The sequence below is a fragment of the Ascaphus truei genome, chromosome 17 (genome assembly GCF_040206685.1).
Source record: "Ascaphus truei isolate aAscTru1 chromosome 17, aAscTru1.hap1, whole genome shotgun sequence".
Lineage (NCBI taxonomy): Eukaryota > Metazoa > Chordata > Amphibia > Anura > Ascaphidae > Ascaphus > Ascaphus truei.
In genome coordinates this window covers 10,050,889-10,071,634 of record NC_134499.1, presented here as the reverse complement: position 1 = coordinate 10,071,634, position 20,746 = coordinate 10,050,889, and the positions used below count along the sequence as shown (strand labels likewise).

General features: G+C 54.0%; 1 protein-coding gene across 3 annotated transcripts in view; it reads right to left on the bottom strand.

Moving 5' to 3' along the window:
• The window catches only part of EP300 (EP300 lysine acetyltransferase), a 122,071-nt gene that overhangs the window by 43,854 nt on the left and 57,471 nt on the right, over positions 1-20,746 (bottom strand). For 2 of the 3 annotated variants that reach the window (XM_075573877.1, XM_075573875.1), the window contains exons 16-20: positions 20,395-20,551; positions 19,786-19,904; positions 17,854-18,114; positions 17,128-17,216; positions 14,498-14,578 (exon numbers count right to left, since the gene is read on the bottom strand). In XM_075573877.1, coding sequence (XP_075429992.1) covers positions 14,498-14,578; positions 17,128-17,216; positions 17,854-18,114; positions 19,786-19,904; positions 20,395-20,551 — 707 coding nt within the window. The remainder of the gene's footprint in view (positions 1-14,497; positions 14,579-17,127; positions 17,217-17,853; positions 18,115-19,785; positions 19,905-20,394; positions 20,552-20,746) is intronic. The other variant, XM_075573876.1, reaches the window with a different exon arrangement.

Here is a 20,746-nt window from a genome sequence, read left to right as displayed (position 1 = left end):
TCTACCGTGCCTCCACGAAATGGCGGGGGTGGTGCCAATCATACAATGGTATGGGGTATGGTAATGAGATATATTATAAATCACTCACACGGGCAAGTGTGAGTGCCCTCGTGTCTCCCAGCCTGGAGTGTTCTTCCTTCACGTCACTGGCAGGATGCCCTCAGACAGAAGATAGAGACAGCATGTATCGGTCTCATACACATACGTGTTCAGAGTCAAATGGACGGGTATGGTGCGATAAATAAATATATAAAATTCACTCACATGGGCTTATGAGTGCCCTCCTATCTCAAAGTTGATGGTATCTCAGGACGTATTCGTCTCACACCTCGATACGGACAGGTATCCCCCAACCTAGGGTTGCCTTGGGGTATTTCTCCTTCACATCAATTCCAGGGTGCCATAGGCTATTCAGAGTGCTCTCCCATCTCAAGATGCTTGGTGTCTCACAATATGCGCGCCTCACAAATCAATACATAGAAATCTAATGAACTGTGTGCCTTGGGTTGCTGTCTGCCGGGTTCCAGCTGTGTTGTTGTTACCTCCGCGTCCGGAGGGGCATGCAGGAGGTTCCGGTGAGCTACGGTGGCTGCAACAGGTAAAAAAGTCCTTAAGGTTTTGAACGACCGGTTTCGCTATACAGCTTCGTCTGGTTCATGAGGTGTGAGACGAATACGTCCTGGGATACCATCAATTTTGAGATAGGAGGGCACTCACATAAGCCCATGTCAGTGAATTTTATATATTTATTTATCGCACCATACCCGTCCATTTGACTCTGAACACGTATGTGTATGAGACCGATACATGTTGTCTCTATCTTCTGTCTGAGGGCATCCTGCCAGTGACGTGAAGGAAGAACACTCCAGGCTGGGAGACACGAGGGCACTCACACTTGCCCGTGTGAGTGATTTATAATATATCTCATTACCATAACCCATACCATTGTATGATTGGCACCACCCCCGCCATTTCTTGGAGGCACAGTTGAACAATATTAGACGCCCCCTGAGGCTGAGCAGGAGTTGATACCTTTTTAGAGTAACCTCACTCTGCAACAGATGTGATTGTCACTCACATACGGCCGTGTGAGTGTGGGTTATTATTTGTTATATGTTCACATGTCCCCACCCCAGATTGAATGAATAATTCATTCTGAGAAAGTTAACATACCATTTATTGTTCATTATTTTCTTTTCTTTTATGTGCGCTCGCTGTTGACCTGTTTGCATCGAATACCTGAGAATCCTGGGAAGATCCTCTTGCAGCTGAGCAGCAGCGAGCGTTCGGGACAGTATATTTTAATACTTTCGGTCGCTTACTCTCGTTCACCGCCCGCTACACCTGTTCACTTTTATTGTTTGTGCTATCACAGCACTTCTCTTTTCTGAGGCAGGGCCCCAGTTTCTCCTCCATGTGTGCGTGTAGGCGTGTGCGCGTACACGTATAGAAGGGGCACGCGAGTATAAGGGGGGTGGGCATGCGCGAGCATAAGGGTGCGTGCGAGTATAGTGGTGTGCGTGTGTATACAAGTGTGTAGGTAGGAGTAAAGGGGTGTGTGCGTGTGTATACAAGTGTGTAGGTAGGAGTAAAGGGGTGTGTGCGTGTGTATACAAGTGTGTAGGTAGCAGTATAGAGGTGTGCGTGCGCGAGGATAGGGGACTGCGTGTGTGTGAGAATATAGGGCAGTGCGTGTGTGTGTGTGTGTGAGAGTATAGGGGAGTGCGTGCGTGTGTGAGAGTATAGGGGAGTGCGTGCGTGTGTGAGAGTATAGGGGAGTGCGTGCGTGCGTGAGAGTATAGGGGAGTGCGTGCGTGCGAGAGAGTATAGGGGTGGGTGTGCGTGCGTGCGAGAGTATAGGGGTGGGTGTGCGTGCGTGCGAGAGTATAGGGGTGGGTGTGCGTGCGTGCGAGAGTATAGGGGTGGGTGTGCGTGCGTGCGAGAGTATAGGGGTGGGTGTGCGTGCGTGCGGGAGTATAGGGGTGTGCGTGCGTGCGAGAGAGTATAGGGGTGTGCGTGCGTGCGAGAGAGTATAGGGGTGTGCGTGCGTGCGAGAGAGTATAGGGGTGTGCGTGCGTGCGAGAGAGTATAGGGGTGTGCGTGCGTGCGAGAGAGTATAGGGGTGTGCGTGCGTGCGAGAGAGTATAGGGGTGTGCGTGCGTGCGAGAGAGTATAGGGGTGTGCGTGCGTGCGAGAGAGTATAGGGGAGTGCGTGCGTGCGAGAGAGTATAGGGGAGTGCGTGCGTGCGTGCGAGTAAAGGGGAGTGCGTGCGTGCGAGAAAGTAAAGGGGAGTGCGTGCGAGAGAGTAAAGGTGAGTGCGTGCGAGAGAGTAAAGGGGAGTGCGTGCGAGTATAGGGGAGTGCGTGCGTGCGAGTATAGGGGAGTGCGTGCGTGCGTGCGAGAGTATAGGGGAGTGCGTACGTGCGAGAGAGTATAGGGGAGTGCGTGCGAGAGAGTATAGGGGTGGGCGTGCGTGCGAGTATAGGGGTGGGCGTGCGTGCGAGTATAGGGGTGGGCGTGCGTGCGAGTATAGGGGTGGGCGTGCGTGCGAGTATAGGGGTGGGCGTGCGTGCGAGTATAGGGGTGGGCGTGCGTGCGAGTATAGGGGTGGGCGTGCGTGCGAGTATAGGGGTGGGCGTGCGTGCGAGTATAGGGGTGGGCGTGCGTGCGAGTATAGGGGTGGGCGTGCGTGCGAGTATAGGGGTGGGCGTGCGTGCGAGTATAGGGGTGGGCGTGCGTGCGAGTATAGGGGTGGGCGTGCGTGCGAGTATAGGGGTGGGCGTGCGTGCGAGTATAGGGGTGGGTGTGCGTGCGCGTATAGGCGAGTGCGCGTACACGTATAGAAGGGGCACGCGAGTATAAGGGGGTGGGCGTGCGCGAGTATAGGGGTGGGCATGCGCGAGTATAAGGGTGCGTGCGAGTATAGTGGTGTGCGTGTGTATACAAGTGTGTAGGTAGGAGTAAAGGGGTGTGTGCGTGTGTATCCAAGTGTGTAGGTAGCAGTATAGAGGTGTGCGTGCGCGAGGATAGGGGAGTGCGTGTGTGTGTGTGAGAATATAGGGGTGCGTGCGTGTGTGAGAGTATAGGGGAGTGCGTGCGTGTGTGAGAGTATAGGGGTGGGTGTGCGTGCGTGTGTGAGAGTATAGGGGTGGGTGTGCGTGCGTGCGAGAGAGTATAGGGGTGGGTGTGCGTGCGTGCGAGAGAGTATAGGGGTGGGTGTGCGTGCGTGCGAGAGAGTATAGGGGTGGGTGTGCGTGCGTGCGAGAGAGTATAGGGGTGGGTGTGCGTGCGTGCAAGTATAGGGGAGTGCGTGCGTGCGAGAGAGTATAGGGGAGTGCGTGCGTGCGAGAGAGTATAGGGGAGTGCGTGCGAGAGAGTATAGGGGAGTGCGTGCGAGAGAGTATAGGGGAGTGCGTGCGTGCGAGTATAGGGGAGTGCGTGCGTGCGTGCGTAGGGGAGGGAGTGCGTGCGAGTATAGGGGAGTGCGTGCGTGCGAGTATAGGGGAGTGCGTGCGTGCGAGTATAGGGGAGTGCGTGCGTGCGTGCGAGTATAGGGGAGTGCGTGCGTGCGTGCGTGCGAGTATAGGGGAGGGCGTGCGTGCGAGTATAGGGGAGGGCGTGCGTGCGAGTATAGGGGTGGGCGTGCGTGCGAGTATAGGGGTGGGCGTGCGTGCGAGTATAGGGGAGTGCGTGCGTGCGAGTATAGGGGAGTGCGTGCGTGCGAGTATAGGGGAGTGCGTGCGTGCGTGCGAGTATAGGGGAGTGCGTGCGTGCGTGCGAGTATAGGGGAGTGCGTGCGTGCGAGTATAGGGGAGTGCGTGCGTGCGAGTATAGGGGAGTGCGTGCGTGCGAGTATAGGGGAGTGCGTGCGTGCGAGTATAGGGGAGTGCGTGCGTGCGAGTATAGGGGAGTGCGTGCGTGCGAGTATAGGGGAGTGCGTGCGTGCGAGTATAGGGGAGTGCGTGCGTGCGAGTATAGGGGAGTGCGTGCGTGCGAGTATAGGGGAGTGCGTGCGTGCGAGTATAGGGGAGTGCGTGCGTGCGAGTATAGGGGAGTGCGTGCGTGCGAGTATAGGGGAGTGCGTGCGTGCGAGTATAGGGGTGGGCGTGCGTGCGAGTATAGGGGTGGGCGTGCGTGCGAGTATAGGGGTGGGCGTGCGTGCGAGTATAGGGGAGTGCGTGCGTGCGTGCGAGTATAGGGGAGTGCGTGCGTGCGAGTATAGGGGAGTGCGTGCGTGCGAGTATAGGGGTGGGTGGGCGTGCGAGTATAGGGGTGGGTGGGCGTGCGAGTATAGGGGTTTGTGGGCGTGCGAGTATAGGGGTGGGTGTGCGTGCGAGTATAGGGGTTTGTGGGCGTGCGAGTATATGGGTGGGTGGGTGTGCGTGCGAGTATAGGGGTGGGTGTGCGTGCGAGTATAGGGGTTTGTGGGCGTGCGAGTATATGGGTGGGTGTGCGTGCGAGTATAGGGGTGGGTGTGCGTGCGAGTATAGGGGTGGGTGTGCGAGTACAGGGGTGTGCGTGTTTGCGCGTGTGTATAGGGGTCTATGTGTGTGAGTATAGGGGTGTACGTGCGTGCGATAGTATAGGGGCGCGCGCGCGAGTATAGGGGTGCGTGCGTGCGCGAGAGTATAGGGGTGCGTGCGAGAGTATAGGGGTGGGCGGGCGGGCGTGCGAGTATAGGGGTGGGCGTGCGTGCGAGTATAGGGGAGTGCGTGCGTGCGAGTATAGGGGTGGGTGGGCGTGCGAGTATAGGGGTGGGTGGGCGTGCGAGTATAGGGGTTTGTGGGCGTGCGAGTATAGGGGTGGGTGTGCGTGCGAGTATAGGGGTATGTGGGCGTGCGAGTATATGGGTGGGTGTGCGTGCGAGTATAGGGGTGGGTGTGCGTGCGAGTATAGGGGTTTGTGGGCGTGCGAGTATATGGGTGGGTGTGCGTGCGAGTATAGGGGTGGGTGTGCGAGTACAGGGGTGTGCGTGTTTGCGCGTGTGTGTATAGGGGTCTATGTGTGTGAGTATAGGGGTGTACGTGCGTGCGATAGTATAGGGGCGCACGCGCGAGTATAGGGGTGCGTGCGCGCGCGAGAGTATAGGGGTGCATGCGTGCGAGAGTATAGGGGTGCGTGCGTGCGCGCGAGAGTATAGGGGTGCGTGCGCGCGCGAGAGTATAGGGTTTGCGTACGTGTGCGTGCAAGAGTATAGGGGTGCGTGCGTGTGCGTGCAAGAGTATAGGGGTGCGTGCAAGAGTATAGGGGTGAGTGCTTGAGTATAGGGTTTGCGTACGTGTGCGTGCAAAAGTATAGGGGTGCGTGCATGTGCAAGAGTATAGAGGTGCGTGCAAGAGTATAGGGGTGTGTGCGTGCTTGAGCATAGGGGTGCGTGCTTGAGTATAGGGGTGCGTGCAAGAGTATAGGGGTGTGTGCGCGCATGCAAGAGTATAGGGGTGTGCGCGCGTGCAAGAGTATAGGGGTGTGTGCTTGCGAGTGTATGGGGGTGCGTGCGTGTGCGAGTGTATGGGGGTGCGCGTGCGTGTGCGAGAGTATAGGGGTGCGTGCGCGTGTGCAAGAGTATAGGGGTGCGTGCGCGTGTGCAAGAGTATAGGGGTACGTGCGCGTGTGCAAGAGTATAGGGGGTGCGTGCGCGTGCAAGAGTATAGGGGTGCGTGCGCGGCAAGAGTATAGGGGTGCGTGCGCGTGCAAGAGTATAGGGGTGCGTGCGCGTGCAAGAGTATAGGGGTGCGTGCGTGTGCAAGAGTATAGGGGTGCGTGCGTGTGCAAGAGTATAGGGGTGCGTGCGTGTGCAAGAGTATAGGGGTGCGTACGTGTGCAAGAGTATAGGCGTGCGTGCGTGTGCAAGAGTATAGGGGTGCGTGCGTGTGCAAGAGTATAGGGGTGCGTGCGTGTGCAAGAGTATAGGGGTGCGTGCGTGTGCAAGAGTATAGGGGTGCGTGCGTGTGCAAGAGTATAGGGGTGCGTGCGTGTGCAAGAGTATAGGGGTGCGTGCGTGTGCAAGAGAATAGTGGTGCATGCGTGTGCAAGAGTATAGGGGTGCGAGCGTGTGCAAGAGTATAGGGATGTGTGCACGTACGTGCGAATGTATAGGGGTGTGCACGTGCGAGAGTATAGGGGTGTGCGCGTGCGAGAGTATAGGGTGTGTGCGCGTGCGAGAGTATAGGGGTGTGCGTGCGTGCGAGTATAGGGGTGTGCGTGCGTGCGAGTATAGGGGTGTGCGCGTGCCTGCGTGCGAGAGTATAGGGGTGTGTGCGTGCAAGAGTATAGGGGGTGTGTGCTTGCGAGAGTATAGGGGTGCGTGCGAGAGTATAGGGGTGTGTGCGTGCAAGAGTATAGGGGTGTGTGCGTGCAAGAGTATAGGGGTGTGTGCGTGCAAGAGTATAGGGGTGTGTGCGTGCAAGAGTATAGGGGTGTGTGCGTGCAAGAGTATAGGGGTGTGTGCGTGCAAGAGTATAGGGGTGTGTGCGTGCAAGAGTATAGGGGTGTGTGCGTGCAAGAGTATAGGGGTGTGTGCGTGCGAGAATATAGGGGTGCGTGCGTGCGAGAATATAGGGGTGCGTGCGTGCGAGAGTATAGGGTGCGTGCGAGAGTATAGAGTGCGTGCGAGAGTATAGGGTGCGTGCGAGAGTATAGGGTGCGTGCGAGAGTATAGGGTGCGTGCGAGAGTATAGGGTGCGTGCGAGAGTATAGGGTGCGTGCGAGAATATAGGGGGTGCGTACGAGAGAATAGGGGTGTGTGCGTGCGAGAGTATAGGGGTGCGTGCGTTCGAGAGTATAGGGGTGTGTGCGTGCGAGAGTGCGAGTGCAAGCGAGAGCATAGGGGTGTGTGCGTGCGAGAGTATAGGGTGTGTGCGTGCGAGAGTATCGGGGGGGTGCGAGAGTATAGGGGTGGGTGCGTGCGAGAGTATAGGGGTGTGTGCGGGCGTGCGAGCGTATAGGGGTGTGCGAGCGCATAGGGGTGTGTGCGTGCGAGCGTATAGGGGTGTGTGTGCGTCCAAGCGTATAGGGGTGTGTGCGCGAGAGTATAGGGGGTCTGTGTGTGCGCGAGAGTATAGGGGTCTGTGTGTGTGAGCGAGTATAGGGGTGCATGTGTGTATAGGGGTGCGTGTGTGTATAGGGGTGTGTGTGTGTGTGTGTATAGGGGTCTGTGTGTGTGTGCGAGTATAGGGGTGTGTGTGCGAGTATAGGGGTGTGTGTGTGTGTATAGGGGTGCGTGTGTGTATAGGGGTGCGTGTGTGTATAGGGGTGCGTGTGTGTATAGGGAGGGGTGCGTGTGTGTATAGGGAGGGGTGCGTGTGTGTGTATAGGGGTGCGTGTGTGTGTGTGTATAGGGGTGCGTGTGTACGTATAGGGGTGCGTGTGTACGTATAGGGGTGCGTGTGTACGTATAGGGGTGCGTGTGTACGTATAGGGGTGCGTGTGTACGTATAGGGGTGCGTGTGTACGTATAGGGGTGCGTGTGTACGTATAGGGCGTGTGTACGTATAGGGTGTGTGTGTGTATAGGGGTGTGTGTATATAGGGGTGTGTGTGTGTGTGTGTATAGGGGTGTGTGTATGTATAGGGGTGTGTGTGTGTGTGTGTGTATGTATAGGGTGTGTATGTGTGTATAGGTGTGTGTGTGTGTGTGTATAGGTGTGTGTGTGTGTGTATAGGGGTGTGTGTGTGTGTGTGTGTATAGGGGTGTGTGTGTGTGTGTGTGTGTGTGTGCATAGGGGTGTGTGTGTGTGTGTGCATAGGGGTGTGTGTGTGTGTGTGCATAGGGGTGTGTGTGTGTGTGTGTGCATAGGGGTGTGTGTGTGTGTGTATAGGGGTGTGTGTGTGTGTGTGCATAAGGGTGTGTGTATAGGGGTGTGTGTGTGTATAGGGGGTGTGTGCGAGAGTATAGGGGTCTGTGTGTGTGCACGAGAGTATAGGGGTCTGTGTGTGCGCGCAAGAGTATAGGGGTCTGTGTGTGCGCGCAAGAGTATAGGGGTCTGTGTGTGCGCGCAAGAGTATAGGGGTCTGTGTGTGCGAGAGTATAGGGGTGTGTGCGAGAGTATAGGGGTGCGTGTGTGTAGAGGGGTGCGTGTGTGTAGAGGGGTGCGTGTGTGTAGAGGGGTGCGTGTGTGTAGAGGGGTGCGTGTGTGTAGAGGGGTGCGTGTGTGTAGAGGGGTGCGTGTGTGTAGAGGGGTGCGTGTGTGTAGAGGGGTGCGTGTGTGTGTATATAGGGGGTGTGTGTGTGTATATAGGTGTGTGTGTGTGTGTGTATAGGTGTGTGTGTGTGTGTGTATAGGTGTGTGTGTGTGTATAGGGAGGGGTGTGTGTGTGTGTATAGGGGTGTGTGTGTGTATAGGGGTGTGTGTGTGTATAGGGGTGTGTGTGTGTATAGGGGTGTGTGTGTGTGTATAGGGGTGTGTGTGTGTGTGTATAGGGGTGTGTGTGTGTGTGTGTATAGGGGTGTGTGTGTATATAGGGGTGTGTGTGTATATAGGGGTGTGTGTATATAGGGGTGTGTGTGTGTGTGTAGAGGGGTGTGTGTGTGCGTGTAGAGGGGTGTGTGTGCGTATAGGGTCTGTGTGTGTGTAGAGGGATGTGTGTGTGTGTGTAGAGGGGTGTGTGTGTGTGCAGAGGGGTGTGTGTGTGTGTGCGCGCAGAGGGGGGTGTGTGTGTGTATAGGTGTGTGTGTATAGGGGTGTGTGTGTGTGTAGAGGGGCGTGTGTGTGTGTAGAGGGGCGTGTGTGTGTGTGTGTGTAGAGGGGCGTGTGTGTGTGTGTGTAGAGGGGTGTGTGTGTGTGTGTGTGTAGAGGGGTGTGTGTGTATAGAGGTGTGTGTGTGTATAGGGGTGTGTGTATAGGGGTGTAGAGGGATGTGTGTGTGTGTAGAGGGATGTGTGTGTGTGTGTAGAGGGATGTGTGTGTGTGTGTAGAGGGATGTGTGTGTGTGTGTGTGTAGAGGGATGTGTGTGTGTGTAGAGGGATGTGTGTGTGTGTAGAGGGATGTGTGTGTGTGTAGAGGGATGTGTGTGTGTGTAGAGGGATGTGTGTGTGTGTAGAGGGATGTGTGTGTGTGTAGAGGGATGTGTGTGTGTAGAGGGATGTGTGTGTGTAGAGGGATGTGTGTGTGTAGAGGGATGTGTGTGTGTGTGTAGAGGGATGTGTATATAGGGGGGGGTGTCTCTCTATAGGGGTGTGTGTGTCTCTATAGGGGTGAGAGTACAGGTTTTGCGAGTACAGGGGGTGCAGGGGGAGGTGCAGGGGGCGTGCGAGTACAGGGGGTGCTGGGGGTGCGAGTACAGGGGGTGGGGGTGGGTGCGAGTACAGGGGGAGGGGGGGGGTGCGAGTACAGGGGGTGGGGGGGGGGTGCGAGTACAGGGGGTGGGGGGGGGGTGCGAGTACAGGGGGTGGGGGGGGTGCGAGTACAGGGGGTGGGGGGGGTGCGAGTACAGGGGGTGGGGGAGTACAGTGCGAGTACAGGGGTGGGGGGGTGCGAGTACAGGGGTGGGGGGGGGGTGGTGCGAGTACAGGGGGTGGGGTGCGAGTACAGGGGGTGGGGGGGGGGAGGTTTGCGAGTACAGGGGGTGGGGGGGGGGTGCGAGTACAGGGGGTGGGGGGGGGTGCGAGTACAGGGGGTGGGGGGGGGGCGCGAGTACAGGGGGTGGGGGGGTGCGCGAGTACAGGGGGTGCGCGAGTACAGGGGGTGGGGGGGTGCGCGAGTACAGGGGGTGGGGGGGTGCGCGAGTACAGGGGGTGGGGGGGGTGCGCGAGTACAGGGGGTGGGGGGGGTGCGCGAGTACAGGGGGGGGGGGTGCGCGAGTACAGGGGGTGGGGGGGGGTGCGCGAGTACAGGGGGTGGGGGGGTGCGCGAGTACAGGGGGTGGGGGGGTGCGCGAGTACAGGGGGTGGGGGGGTGCGCGAGTACAGGGGGTGGGGGGGGTGCGCGAGTACAGGGGGTGGGGGGGTGCGCGAGTACAGGGGGTGGGGGGGTGCGCGAGTACAGGGGGTGGGGGGGGTGCGCGAGTACAGGGGGGTGGGGGGGTGCGCGAGTACAGGGGGGTGGGGGGAGTACAGGGGGATGGGGGGGGTACAGGGGGTGGGGGGGTGCGCGAGTACAGGGGGTGGGGGCAGGTGCGAGTACAGGGGGGGTGCGCGAGTACAGGGGGTGGGGGCAGGTGCGAGTACAGGGGGTGGGGGCAGGTGCGAGAACAGGGGGTGGGGGGTGGTGCGAGTACAGGGGGTGGGGGGGGAGTGCGAGTACAGGAGGGGGAGGGGGTGTGAGAGTACAGGAGGGGGTGGGGGGGTGAGAGTACAGGAGGGGGTGGGGGCGTGAGAGTACAGGGGGGTGGGGGCAGGTGCGAGAACAGGGGGTGGGGGGTGGTGCGAGTACAGGGGGTGGGGGGGGGGGAGTGCGAGTACAGGAGGGGGAGGGGGTGTGAGAGTACAGGAGGGGGGTGGGGGTGTGAGAGTACAGGAGGGGGTGGGGGCGTGAGAGTACAGGGGGTGGGGGTGGTGCGAGTACAGGGGGTGGGGGAGTGCGAGTACAGGAGGGGGTGGGGGGGTGAGAGTACAGGAGGGGGTGGGGGGGTGAGAGTACAGGGGGTGGGGGGGGTGAGAGTACAGGGGGTGGGGGGGTGAGAGTACAGGGGGTGGGGGGGGTGAGAGTACAGGGGGTGGGGGGGTGAGAGTACAGGGGGTGGGGGGGTGAGAGTACAGGGGGTGGGGGGGTGAGTACAGGGGGTGGGGGCGTGAGTACAGGGGGTGGGGGCGTGAGTACAGGGGGTGGGGGCGTGAGTACAGGGGGTGGGGGCGTGAGTACAGGGGGTGGGGGCGTGAGTACAGGGGGTGGGGGCGTGAGTACAGGGGGTGGGGGCGTGAGTACAGGGGGTGGGGCGTGAGTACAGGGGGTGGAGCGTGAGAGTACAGGGGGTGGAGCGTGAGAGTACAGGGGGTGGGGGCGTGAGAGTACAGGGGGTGGGGGCGTGAGAGTACAGGGGGTGGGGGCGTGAGAGTACAGGGGGTGGGGGCGTGAGAGTACAGGGGGTGGGGGCGTGAGAGTACAGGGTGTGGGGGTGTGAGAGTACAGGGGGCGGGGGCGTGAGAGTACAGGGGGCGTGAGAGTACAGGAGGCGGGGGCATGAGAGTACAGGGGGCGGAGGTGAGAGTACAGGGGGCGGGGGGTGAGTAGAAGGGGCGGGGGGTGAGTAGAAGGGGCGGGGGGTGAGAGTAGAAGGGGTGGGGGGTGAGAGTAGAAGGGGTGGGGGTGAGAGTAGAAGGGGTGGGGGTGAGAGTAGAAGGGGTGGGGGTGAGAGTAGAAGGGGTGGGGGTGAGAGTAGAAGGGGTGGGGGTGAGAGTAGAAGGGGTGGGGGTGAGAGTAGAAGGGGTGGGGGTGAGAGTAGAAGGGGTGGGGGTGAGAGTACAGGGGGTGGGGGTGAGAGTATGGGGGGTGAGAGTATAGGGGGTGGGGGTGAGAGTACAGGGGGTGGGGGTGAGAGTACAGGGGGTGGGGGTGAGAGTACAGGGGGTGAGAGTATAGGGGGAGGGGGGTGAGAGTATGGGGGTGGGGGGTGAGAGTATAAGGGTGTGTAAGTATAGAGGGGTGTGTGTTTCTGGGGATGGGGGGTGCGCGTGTCTGCGTGTCTATCTGTGTGCGCATGCACTCATATCTGCATGCGCGTATATCTCTGTGTGTGTCTGTGCGCGCGCGTGCTGTTGTACTGTGCTGCTGTTCTCGAATAAAATTACGATTTTTTTGCTGATCCTTGTAAGGTGTCAGACCGCGGGTCCTATAAGAGTGCAGTCTCCGTTTTCTTGAAGTGACACAAGTGTGTGTGTGTGTGTGTGTATATGTATATCTCAATGAGACAAAGTTATGGTGCGTAGTTATGGGAGTTAGTACAGTGGAAGGTCTGTGACTTTGTTACTCCCCATAACTTTTTGTGTGCCTGGTATCAGCCACTCCCAGCGTCACATTGCAGAGCCAGTAACTAGTCTGCTGCGAGTGGGTTACTGGCTCTGCACTTCTGTAACCCAGGCTGAAACGCTAATACGGAAGGCATAAGCTTATAGGGATCCATGTTAAAATGGACAAGAAGTAAAATGTGACACTGAGGGGCCCGCTCCATTTGCACGTCATTTCCCAGAATCCCTGGCTGCAGTGGAAACACTGCATGCCAAGATAATGGGGAAGGGCAGGGTTGCAGACCTGCCTGAAATGTCAATGGGTTCTCAACGTGGTATTTTTATTTAATATATATCTGTGTGTGTTTTATATGTTTCTACCAACAACAAAAAAATGGTTTTATCTCCCTGTATGAACTGTATGTCAGCTAAGGCCATATTAGCCAGTTCCTTTAATTGGGGCATATATATTAAAGGAGCAATTCATGCTGTGTAATTTTTTAGCCCAGGTTTGAAGCAGGGGGGGGGGGTCCTCTGGAGTTGAACCCCGTTAATTTCAGTTGCGGGGACCTCCTGTTTCCGGAGATACCTCCGTAGGGGGCGCTGTTAGCCGCTGCTGCTGAGCTAGCTGGGGTTTAAAGTTCTCCGTTACGTGGGGCAATAGGAAGTCGAATCCAATGACATCACGGCATCCTATTGGTCCGCAGGGTGCGGGAGCTTTGAAACGCCATCATAACGTGAACCCTGCCAGGCCACCGACTACCGGCACCGCCTACAAAGGTCTATCTTCAGAAGCAGGGGGTCCACGGAGCAGGAATAAATGTGATTCGACTCAGGAGACCCGGTGCTTCAATCCAATGTAAAAAAAACGGTGAACAAAATGGCATGGATTGCCGCTTTAAATACTCTTCTGTTAAACGGCTGCATTTTATGGAAGGAAAACAAATACTAACATGTTTTGTAATAATTGCAGTCGTTCAGCAGAGCACAGTGTGCCGCCCGCAGCCGAGGAAATGGCTGAAATGGCCACTAAGAAATACGGAGATCAAAAAATGCCGTGAATATTACAAATCATCTCACATAATTGGCAGGCTACTTGGGGGAAAAGGCAATGGTGAATCTACCCTACACTCCTTTGGTGTGTGTGTGGGTGGGGTGTTCTGTGGCCGTGTGGGAGGGTGTGTGGGGTGTGGAAGGGTTTTGTGTGGAGTTTTGGGGCTGTGTGTGTGTGTGTGTGTGGGTACATATATATGTAAATATAGATAGAAAGACAGAAATATAGTGGCATGCCACTGAAAGTAGTATCCTGCCTGTGTGCAAACAACTGGGGACTTCGATACAGAAAAGCTGGAAGCAGGCACTCAGAGGCCTCGTAAAATAAATTACGTTTATTGCAAAACTAACGCAATAAAGGTTATTTGTCTAAGTCCTGGTGTGCCTGCTTCCATCTATTCTTTATATCTATTTATCTATATGTTGCAAACCAGTATAATGAAACCACCGGATATTTTACGCCTGTAAGTCACTTATGAAGAGGGTCACAGGGCAATATTCCAGTAGCGGGAACACCCCACACAATATACTGTATATCCAAACACAAGGAGTCCTCTCTCCCCAGTGGCTGATCCGAAAGGTATGCTGTCCATCCCCCTCTGCCACTGTGCCACCCACCCACACTTCTTTAGAAGCCTTAACAACCCCGCCCCCCACAACAGATTAAAACAGTAGATTGTTGAAAATTCCTGGATTGTAACCGACATATCGCAAAAGCAACGTACAAATCGGAAACGAAGCCTTCCAAATTAATGTAAACTTAAATGAAAGCAACATTTATAAACAGTGTGACTTATTTAGCAGTCCCCCCATTGCTAGTTCATTTGATTACCTTTGGGCATCCCACACAGGATGACTAGGCGTATCTAATTAATTCTGTCTGATTGTTTATCGGACTGACATTCAGTTCTTCTAACACTAGTACATATCAACAGCGGGGCTGAAGGTGGAGCTTATAGCAGGCCTTCTCAATTCCAGTCCGCAAGGTCAGCTTTTCTGGATATCCCTGCTTCAGCACAGGAGGCTCAGTCTTTGACGACACCACCTGTGCTAACGCAGGAATATACTTAAAACCTGACCTGTTGGTGGCCTTGAAGACTCAAGTTGCTTGCTTAGCGGTAAGACCAGGGGTGCGTAAACTGGGGGGCACGAGATTTTCTGGGGGGGGGGAGCCGTGCTTACAGAGGCCCCACGTTTAAATAAAATGCCGGGGAGCGTGAGGCCTCTAACGCCCTCTTACCTGCTCAAATGAGAGAAGGTAAGAGATGGGGGGGGGGGGGGGAGGTTTCAGGGGAGAGCTGGCAGGGGGGCGCAAGGAAAAAAATTTGGCACCCCTGGGGTAGACGACTGCACGTGAACTGGGTTGAGACCCCAGTCTGCTCTCCCTGTGACCATGGGCAAGTCAATTGATCCCCCTGTGTCTCCAGCATTCAGATGGGCTTGTAAGCTCTCTGGGATTCACTGTGCCTGCGCAATTCTATGTATATAGCTCCGCTCACTACCAGCGCTACATCGGAAAACGGTATTAGATAACAATACTATAGTAATGTTGAAGTACTCACGTCTGAGGCTGGGTGGGGTCGTCGCCTAGAGAGACGCTCTCCCCTTGGATCTCGTTGAAGCACTTTTCGCAGAAGTGGTACCTATCAGCGAGAAGGCCATATTTGGGTGAACTGTGCGTTCACGCAACCACAGCCGAACCACGCGAGACGAGAAGCCATCGGTCAGAGGACGCCGCGGGAGGGGCACAGGGGTGTGCGCAGGAGTGGTCATCAGGCCCAGTCGGGAGCACGGGCAATTTTGATTTTGGGTTGATTGGTGTTTTTTTTTGTGTGTGTGATTTTTTTTTTTGTGGTTTGGATTTCAGTGCAATCAATGCCACCGCAGACACAAGCAAGGGAAGGGAGGGAAAGAAATGAACACAGAACAGAGAGAGAGAGAAAAGCAGGGGTGGGGATGGGCAGGACAAACAGAAGCCAGACAAGACAGACACAAGGCAGAAAGCCAATGCAAAGCACAGATTAGCAAAGGATTCTCTCTCAAAAGGGATCACAAGCAGCAAAAAATCATTACAGCAAATCAAAGGAAGATTAAACAAAAACTAATAACGGAACGGTGCCGAGTGGGAGGGGAGTGGGAGTGGGTACTGCGTTTGTCCTCCTGCTCCATGCCAACGTAACTGAAACGTTGCAGATTATGTCTGACAACGGTGCAGATGCGCGTGATTGGGAACTGTTCAGTGGTGGTACTCAGCCGGGGTAACTGCTGTTGACCAATGGGAAGCAGCAGGCGTAAATATTCAGTGGGAATGGCTGCTCTTGGCCAATGGGAAAGCTGATGGAACTAGGGGGCACGGCGGCTACTGGCCAATGGGGGGCAGCACTTATGGTGACATTAGTGTGCTAAGCCACGCGTGACTACGGAGATCTTACAACTTCCCAACGCTGTACATAGCACAGCGACATGAGGCCTGTGCATTGCTGTGCCTGTCCCTTTGTCCACTAGGGGAGCTAAGAACCCAAATGAGGAAGAGGAGGACAAATATGTAACAAAGTGACAGATACGGGAGGGATTGCTTCTGTGACAGCAAGCAACAGGACAGTGCCCAAAACAACTCTGTTGTGAGATGCCTCCATGCAGTGAAAAGCCACCGTTTCAAGTCCAAGATCCGCTGTACCCCAATGAGGTCAGGAGCCAAGGTTCATCCCGCCGGGTATCCCCCTCCAACTGTAACCGCCGGGTATCCCCCTCCAACTGTAACCACCGGGTATCCCCCTCCAACTGTAACCGCCGGGTATCCCCCTCCAACTGTAACCGCCGGGTATCCCCCTCCAACTGTAACCGCCGGGTATCCCCCTCCAACTGTAACCGCCGGGTATCCCCCTCCAACTGTAACCGCCGGGTATCCCCCTCCAACTGTAACCGCCGGGTATCCCCCTCCCACTGTAACCGCCGGGTATCCCCCTCCCACTGTAACCGCCGGGTATCCCCCTCCCACTGTAACCGCCGGGTATCCCCCTCCAACTGTAACCGCCGGGTATCCCCCTCCAACTGTAACCGCCGGGTATCCCCCTCCAACTGTAACCGCCGGGTATCCCCGTCTAACTAACTGGTGGGCAGCCAATTCTAACGGGTGGGTATCCCCCTCTGTGTGCATGGTAACATAGGCTGTGTGTGTGGGAGATGTCACAGGAACGGAATTCTGGTGCATATTGTTTGGGGAACAAGAAACTACATATCGTGATTATGACAATCTTAGGAGGCAGGCTGGAATACCAAATATTTCCGTACTTAAACTTGGATTGTGTAGTATAGTTTAGATATATTAAATTAATATGTGTGTATATAGTTATGTAAATATATGTGTGTGTGTATATATATATATATATACTGTCAAATAAATAAAACTAAAATAAAAAAATAAATATATACACATATATATAATATATATATAATATATACATATATATATATATACACACACACACACACACTATATATATTTTTTTTATTTTTTACTAGCTCTCTTTAATGGATTAGTTGATCTTTATATGCGAGTTTGTCATACGCTCATTAATAGAAAGGGAAAAAGCAGTCTGTCTCCCCATACGCGTGGGATGGAGATCTGGCTCTGGGAAATGTAACCTTCACAAACCTCAAAAACAGGCGGACCTTGAAAACATGGCTTTTCACAGCATAGATTCCCATTGTAAAATTAAAACTAGAATGAACTAAAGAATAGACAGATACAGCATTCCTGTCTGCCGGGGGGACCAACGTGTTGCCAACCCAATCACAGGCAGAACCTCAGAAGCTGCACGTGCCTCTTCTCTATGCCGTGTGTAACGCCTGATACATCGCATACAAGCCGGACATTAGAGGCAGGGCGCAAAACAGCGGCAGCGATAGGGTGATGGGGGAAACAGAATAATCCAATATCCATCATATTTCAACCCAAACCAGGTGTCCGTGTGTATTTTTTTTGGTGTGGCATGGCATAAAATACTCGCACTCTTGGAAAGGAGACGATAGGTCAGTTATGCGCAGTTGTGACGCTCAACAGACCACTATAATTTAATGGACACAAATTCCCCGTGCCACAGGGTGACCGGTGCGGTGGGTTAGGGGGGCAGTGCACAGATATGTACAGATTTCTTGTGAGGACGTGGGTATAAATGCAAACAGCGCTTACCTGTTTTGATAGCTGTAATAGGTGGCGTCGCGGGGAATGGTGCACAGCTGCTTCCCGTAGCAGCACAGAGTCTGCGGAGAGAATTCCAGCTGCAACGCGGAGAAAGGAAGAGGCGGGTTTTACTATTGGGTGTTACACGTTCATCGCGAGAGCGCACACGCAGAATAGCATCGCGAGACATCATGCACAGACTTCAATATACACGTTGGATTAACTAATCTAAGAAATATATATATGGGCCTAAACACGTACACAGAGGCACTTTTTAAGCAGCCGACCATGGCCAGCGACGATAGCTTGTTTTATCCCCTATTTCTTTTTACTTCTACAAGCCCTCTCGAACTTTATGTCTCCTAATACTGTCCCAGTCTGACTGGAGACCACCGCTCTGCCACGTAGGAACCTTGGAAAACTAGTTCCACCTCCCATTGCTCCCCCCCATCACACTCCCATATACCGCCCCCTTCCTCCGTAGCTTCACCTCAGTGATATCGTCTTATTATGTGGATTAAAGAGACATTACTTTCCCAATAGCAGTTGTTTCTTACTAAATCACCGGGTCTAAGGAGTTATTCCTTTCCAGGAATGGAATATTTATCCATGAACGAACATGTTTCGGAGCTCCTCTCTAATACACTTGGCCGGCCAACTCCTGAACGGTAACAAGATGCTCAACTGCAGCCTTTTAATGCTGAACGGTCCTGTAATGATGAGCTGGCCTCTCACCTTTCTGCCACAGCAGTAGCCCAGGCTCTGCATGACTGGGTCAATCTCCTGCTCAAAGACCTCAGCCAGCTTGGAGCAGTACTTGTAGACGCGAGATGTTTTGCGGTTGTACAGCCAGGCGTTGTTGAACATCAACCAGATGTCTTCAACATACTGCCACGGCTCCTGGTACTGGCCAGTGTCCAGCTTGCGCTTGATGGTAGAGAGGTCCATGGGGGTCTTGACGATCTCAAAGTAATCCTGCAGGACAGAGGCATTTTTCTGAATCATAAGAGGTTATAATGCATTACTGGATCTGTGAGGATGCAGGGCAAAAAGAAAAAGAGCAAAAACAAAACAAAAATAATATACAAAACAAGGTTCTCAGCCAATCAGAGCAGGAAAGCACATATCATTGATGCAGTTTTCACATGCCAACCATTGTTATTCAGTTTATTCAATTTAGTGACGTGTTTGTTTCATGCCCATTAATACCCAAACTAAGTTTTCATTATTTTGTTATAACCAATTATTTGCTTCCCCCCTCCTCCCCCCAAAGTATGAAAGGTTTGTTTTTGTAACAAGAGACCCATTTTGCCTCTCCCATAAAACAACTAGCCACATTTCTGTGGGATAAAACACACGCGTTTCCCAAGGCTCTGATTGGCTGCAGACTGTGGCACCTTCGCACAATTGTTACACAGCAAAACAGAAATAAATGGCTTAAATTTTATAATGCATTACAAACTGTTAGCATAACATCTTGGTTCACACTTGTATCAAAAGCAAGGAACAGATCCAGCGACTTGTACTTCCCACCGTAGCTCCACTCCCATAACCCAACTCCAATGGATCATCGCTAGCGAGTCATTCTGCAGATTTATGGAGGGAGCGGAGATACGGTAGTCAGTGGAAGAAGCTGCAGTTACTGAATCCTTAGACCAGTTTCAGATCCTCTCTCATATTAGACTAACTGAATTTTCCCTACGGTCACCTAATCGGTCGTTAAAAGACTTGATAGTGACAAATTAGAAGCAGGATGGAGTAGAGTTGTTGGTCTTTGTTTTTCAGCAAAATTACTCCATCTCATTTGGACAGGTTGCCATGTCCTTAATTAAGTAAATGTCACGTTTTATTAAGAAACAAAATAATTCATGTTGCCTTTTACAGTCAGGATTGCGGGGTGCCACAGTTATTTCAATTCTATTCAATTTCAGTTAAAGAAGAGATGCCAAGGCAATCTCAATATAGCATCAGAAGACTAGAATTTCAACACAGACTGGCTAAACAGCACAGATTTAAAAACGTTCACCGCCTTTGTAACCAGTTGTATCACTGTTACACCCTCCCCCGCATCAAATGGTTAAATTCAATTCTAAAATTCACAAATGGGGCAAAGGAAAAATTCACTATGGGCAATAAACTGGATGTTTGCACTATCCAGACGGGAAAGGTATAACTCGGAGGAACAAATCGATAGCCTTGCTTGTTGAAATACCTTTGTACATTTTCATGGAGAAACATTTAAAGGTCTTTCGGGCTCATGTTAATTTTTCTGTGCCCATCATGGAAACAATCTCATTGGATAATGTCACGTTTGTTTCCGTGAGCATGGCTGTTAATGTTTCACTTGCTGTATCTGGCTGTGTCTGAATTCGATCACTAGGAGCCACAATGTGAGAGAAGAACCCAGACATGGTGAATTTGGGGATAAGCAAAGCGTTTAGGTGGCGGGTTACAGCCAAAGCCCAAGCCAAGCATCGTCCCCGAGGAGCAGGAACGCCCGTGGGTTTTGCTTTGAGGGCAGCATCAAGTGGCAAAGCAGATTTTGGATGCAAATGAAGCATTAATGGGGAATGCCCTACGCGGGATATGATACAAAGCAAGCACAGTCCATGCACACATGTAAAAGCCTCCCCTTGCTCCCGCCCCAAAGCACAAAGACACACTTACCGGGATTCCCAATACCTGTGGGTCAACAGGCTGCCGGAATGGGAGAGATTCGGGGTCTTGGCGATACAACGCCTCCAGAGTGGGCATGAGAGCCTGGCGCAGCTCCTCGGGTTTGAAGACTTTTGGATGGAGGGGGAAAAACAAAGCAGTAAGGTGAGACCCTGGGACCTCAAAGGTTTCCTACAGCAGGCTACTCATCTATAACGTGCGACTGGCTGACTTAACCGCTCGTGGGCAGCTATGGAGAAGCTGGGGCTATGGGATTATGCCCCATTTTATAATGCTGCAATGCACTTGTTGGGCGCCATTTTCTTTATCCCTCTGGTGCCATTGCAAATGGCAGGCCCCACTCTGGTAAACCAGACGCTCGGTTTCGGGTGCCATTCATACTGGAACCGGAATCCAGTGATGGATGGAAATGAGCGCCAGGGATTGCCATAGAATCCACACAAAGATTAATGACCACAAGAAGAATAGTTTGAGGGAGTTTCTTGGGGTACATGGCGCATTATAATGTGAACTTTGCTCTAAATGCAGTTAAGGAAGGGAAGCTGCTGTTTACTGAATTCTGTGTTGATCTCCATTGGAGATCAGTCTGTGGATGCTTACTCTTCTTCTTGGACTGCCCAGGGGGTGCAGGGGATGACTGGGCAGGGGTGCCGGGCTTTTCGTCTTCCTCTTTCACTTCTGCCTTCACCTCTTCCTTCTTCACTTCCGACTCCATTGGTTCAGGCTTGCAGTCCTCAGCTGCTGTCTCAGACTTAACCTGCAATGCAGAAAGCAGGGGTCAATCAAGGTGCAGCACTGCACATCACTGTGTGGGGGGGGGGGGGGGGGGGGGGGGGAGGGCCAGCACTGCACATCAGCGCAGGCACCGGGGGGGGGGGGGGGGGGGGAGGGGAGGCAGCACTGCACATCACCACAAGCACTGAAGGGGGGGGGGGGCAATGAATGCACATCA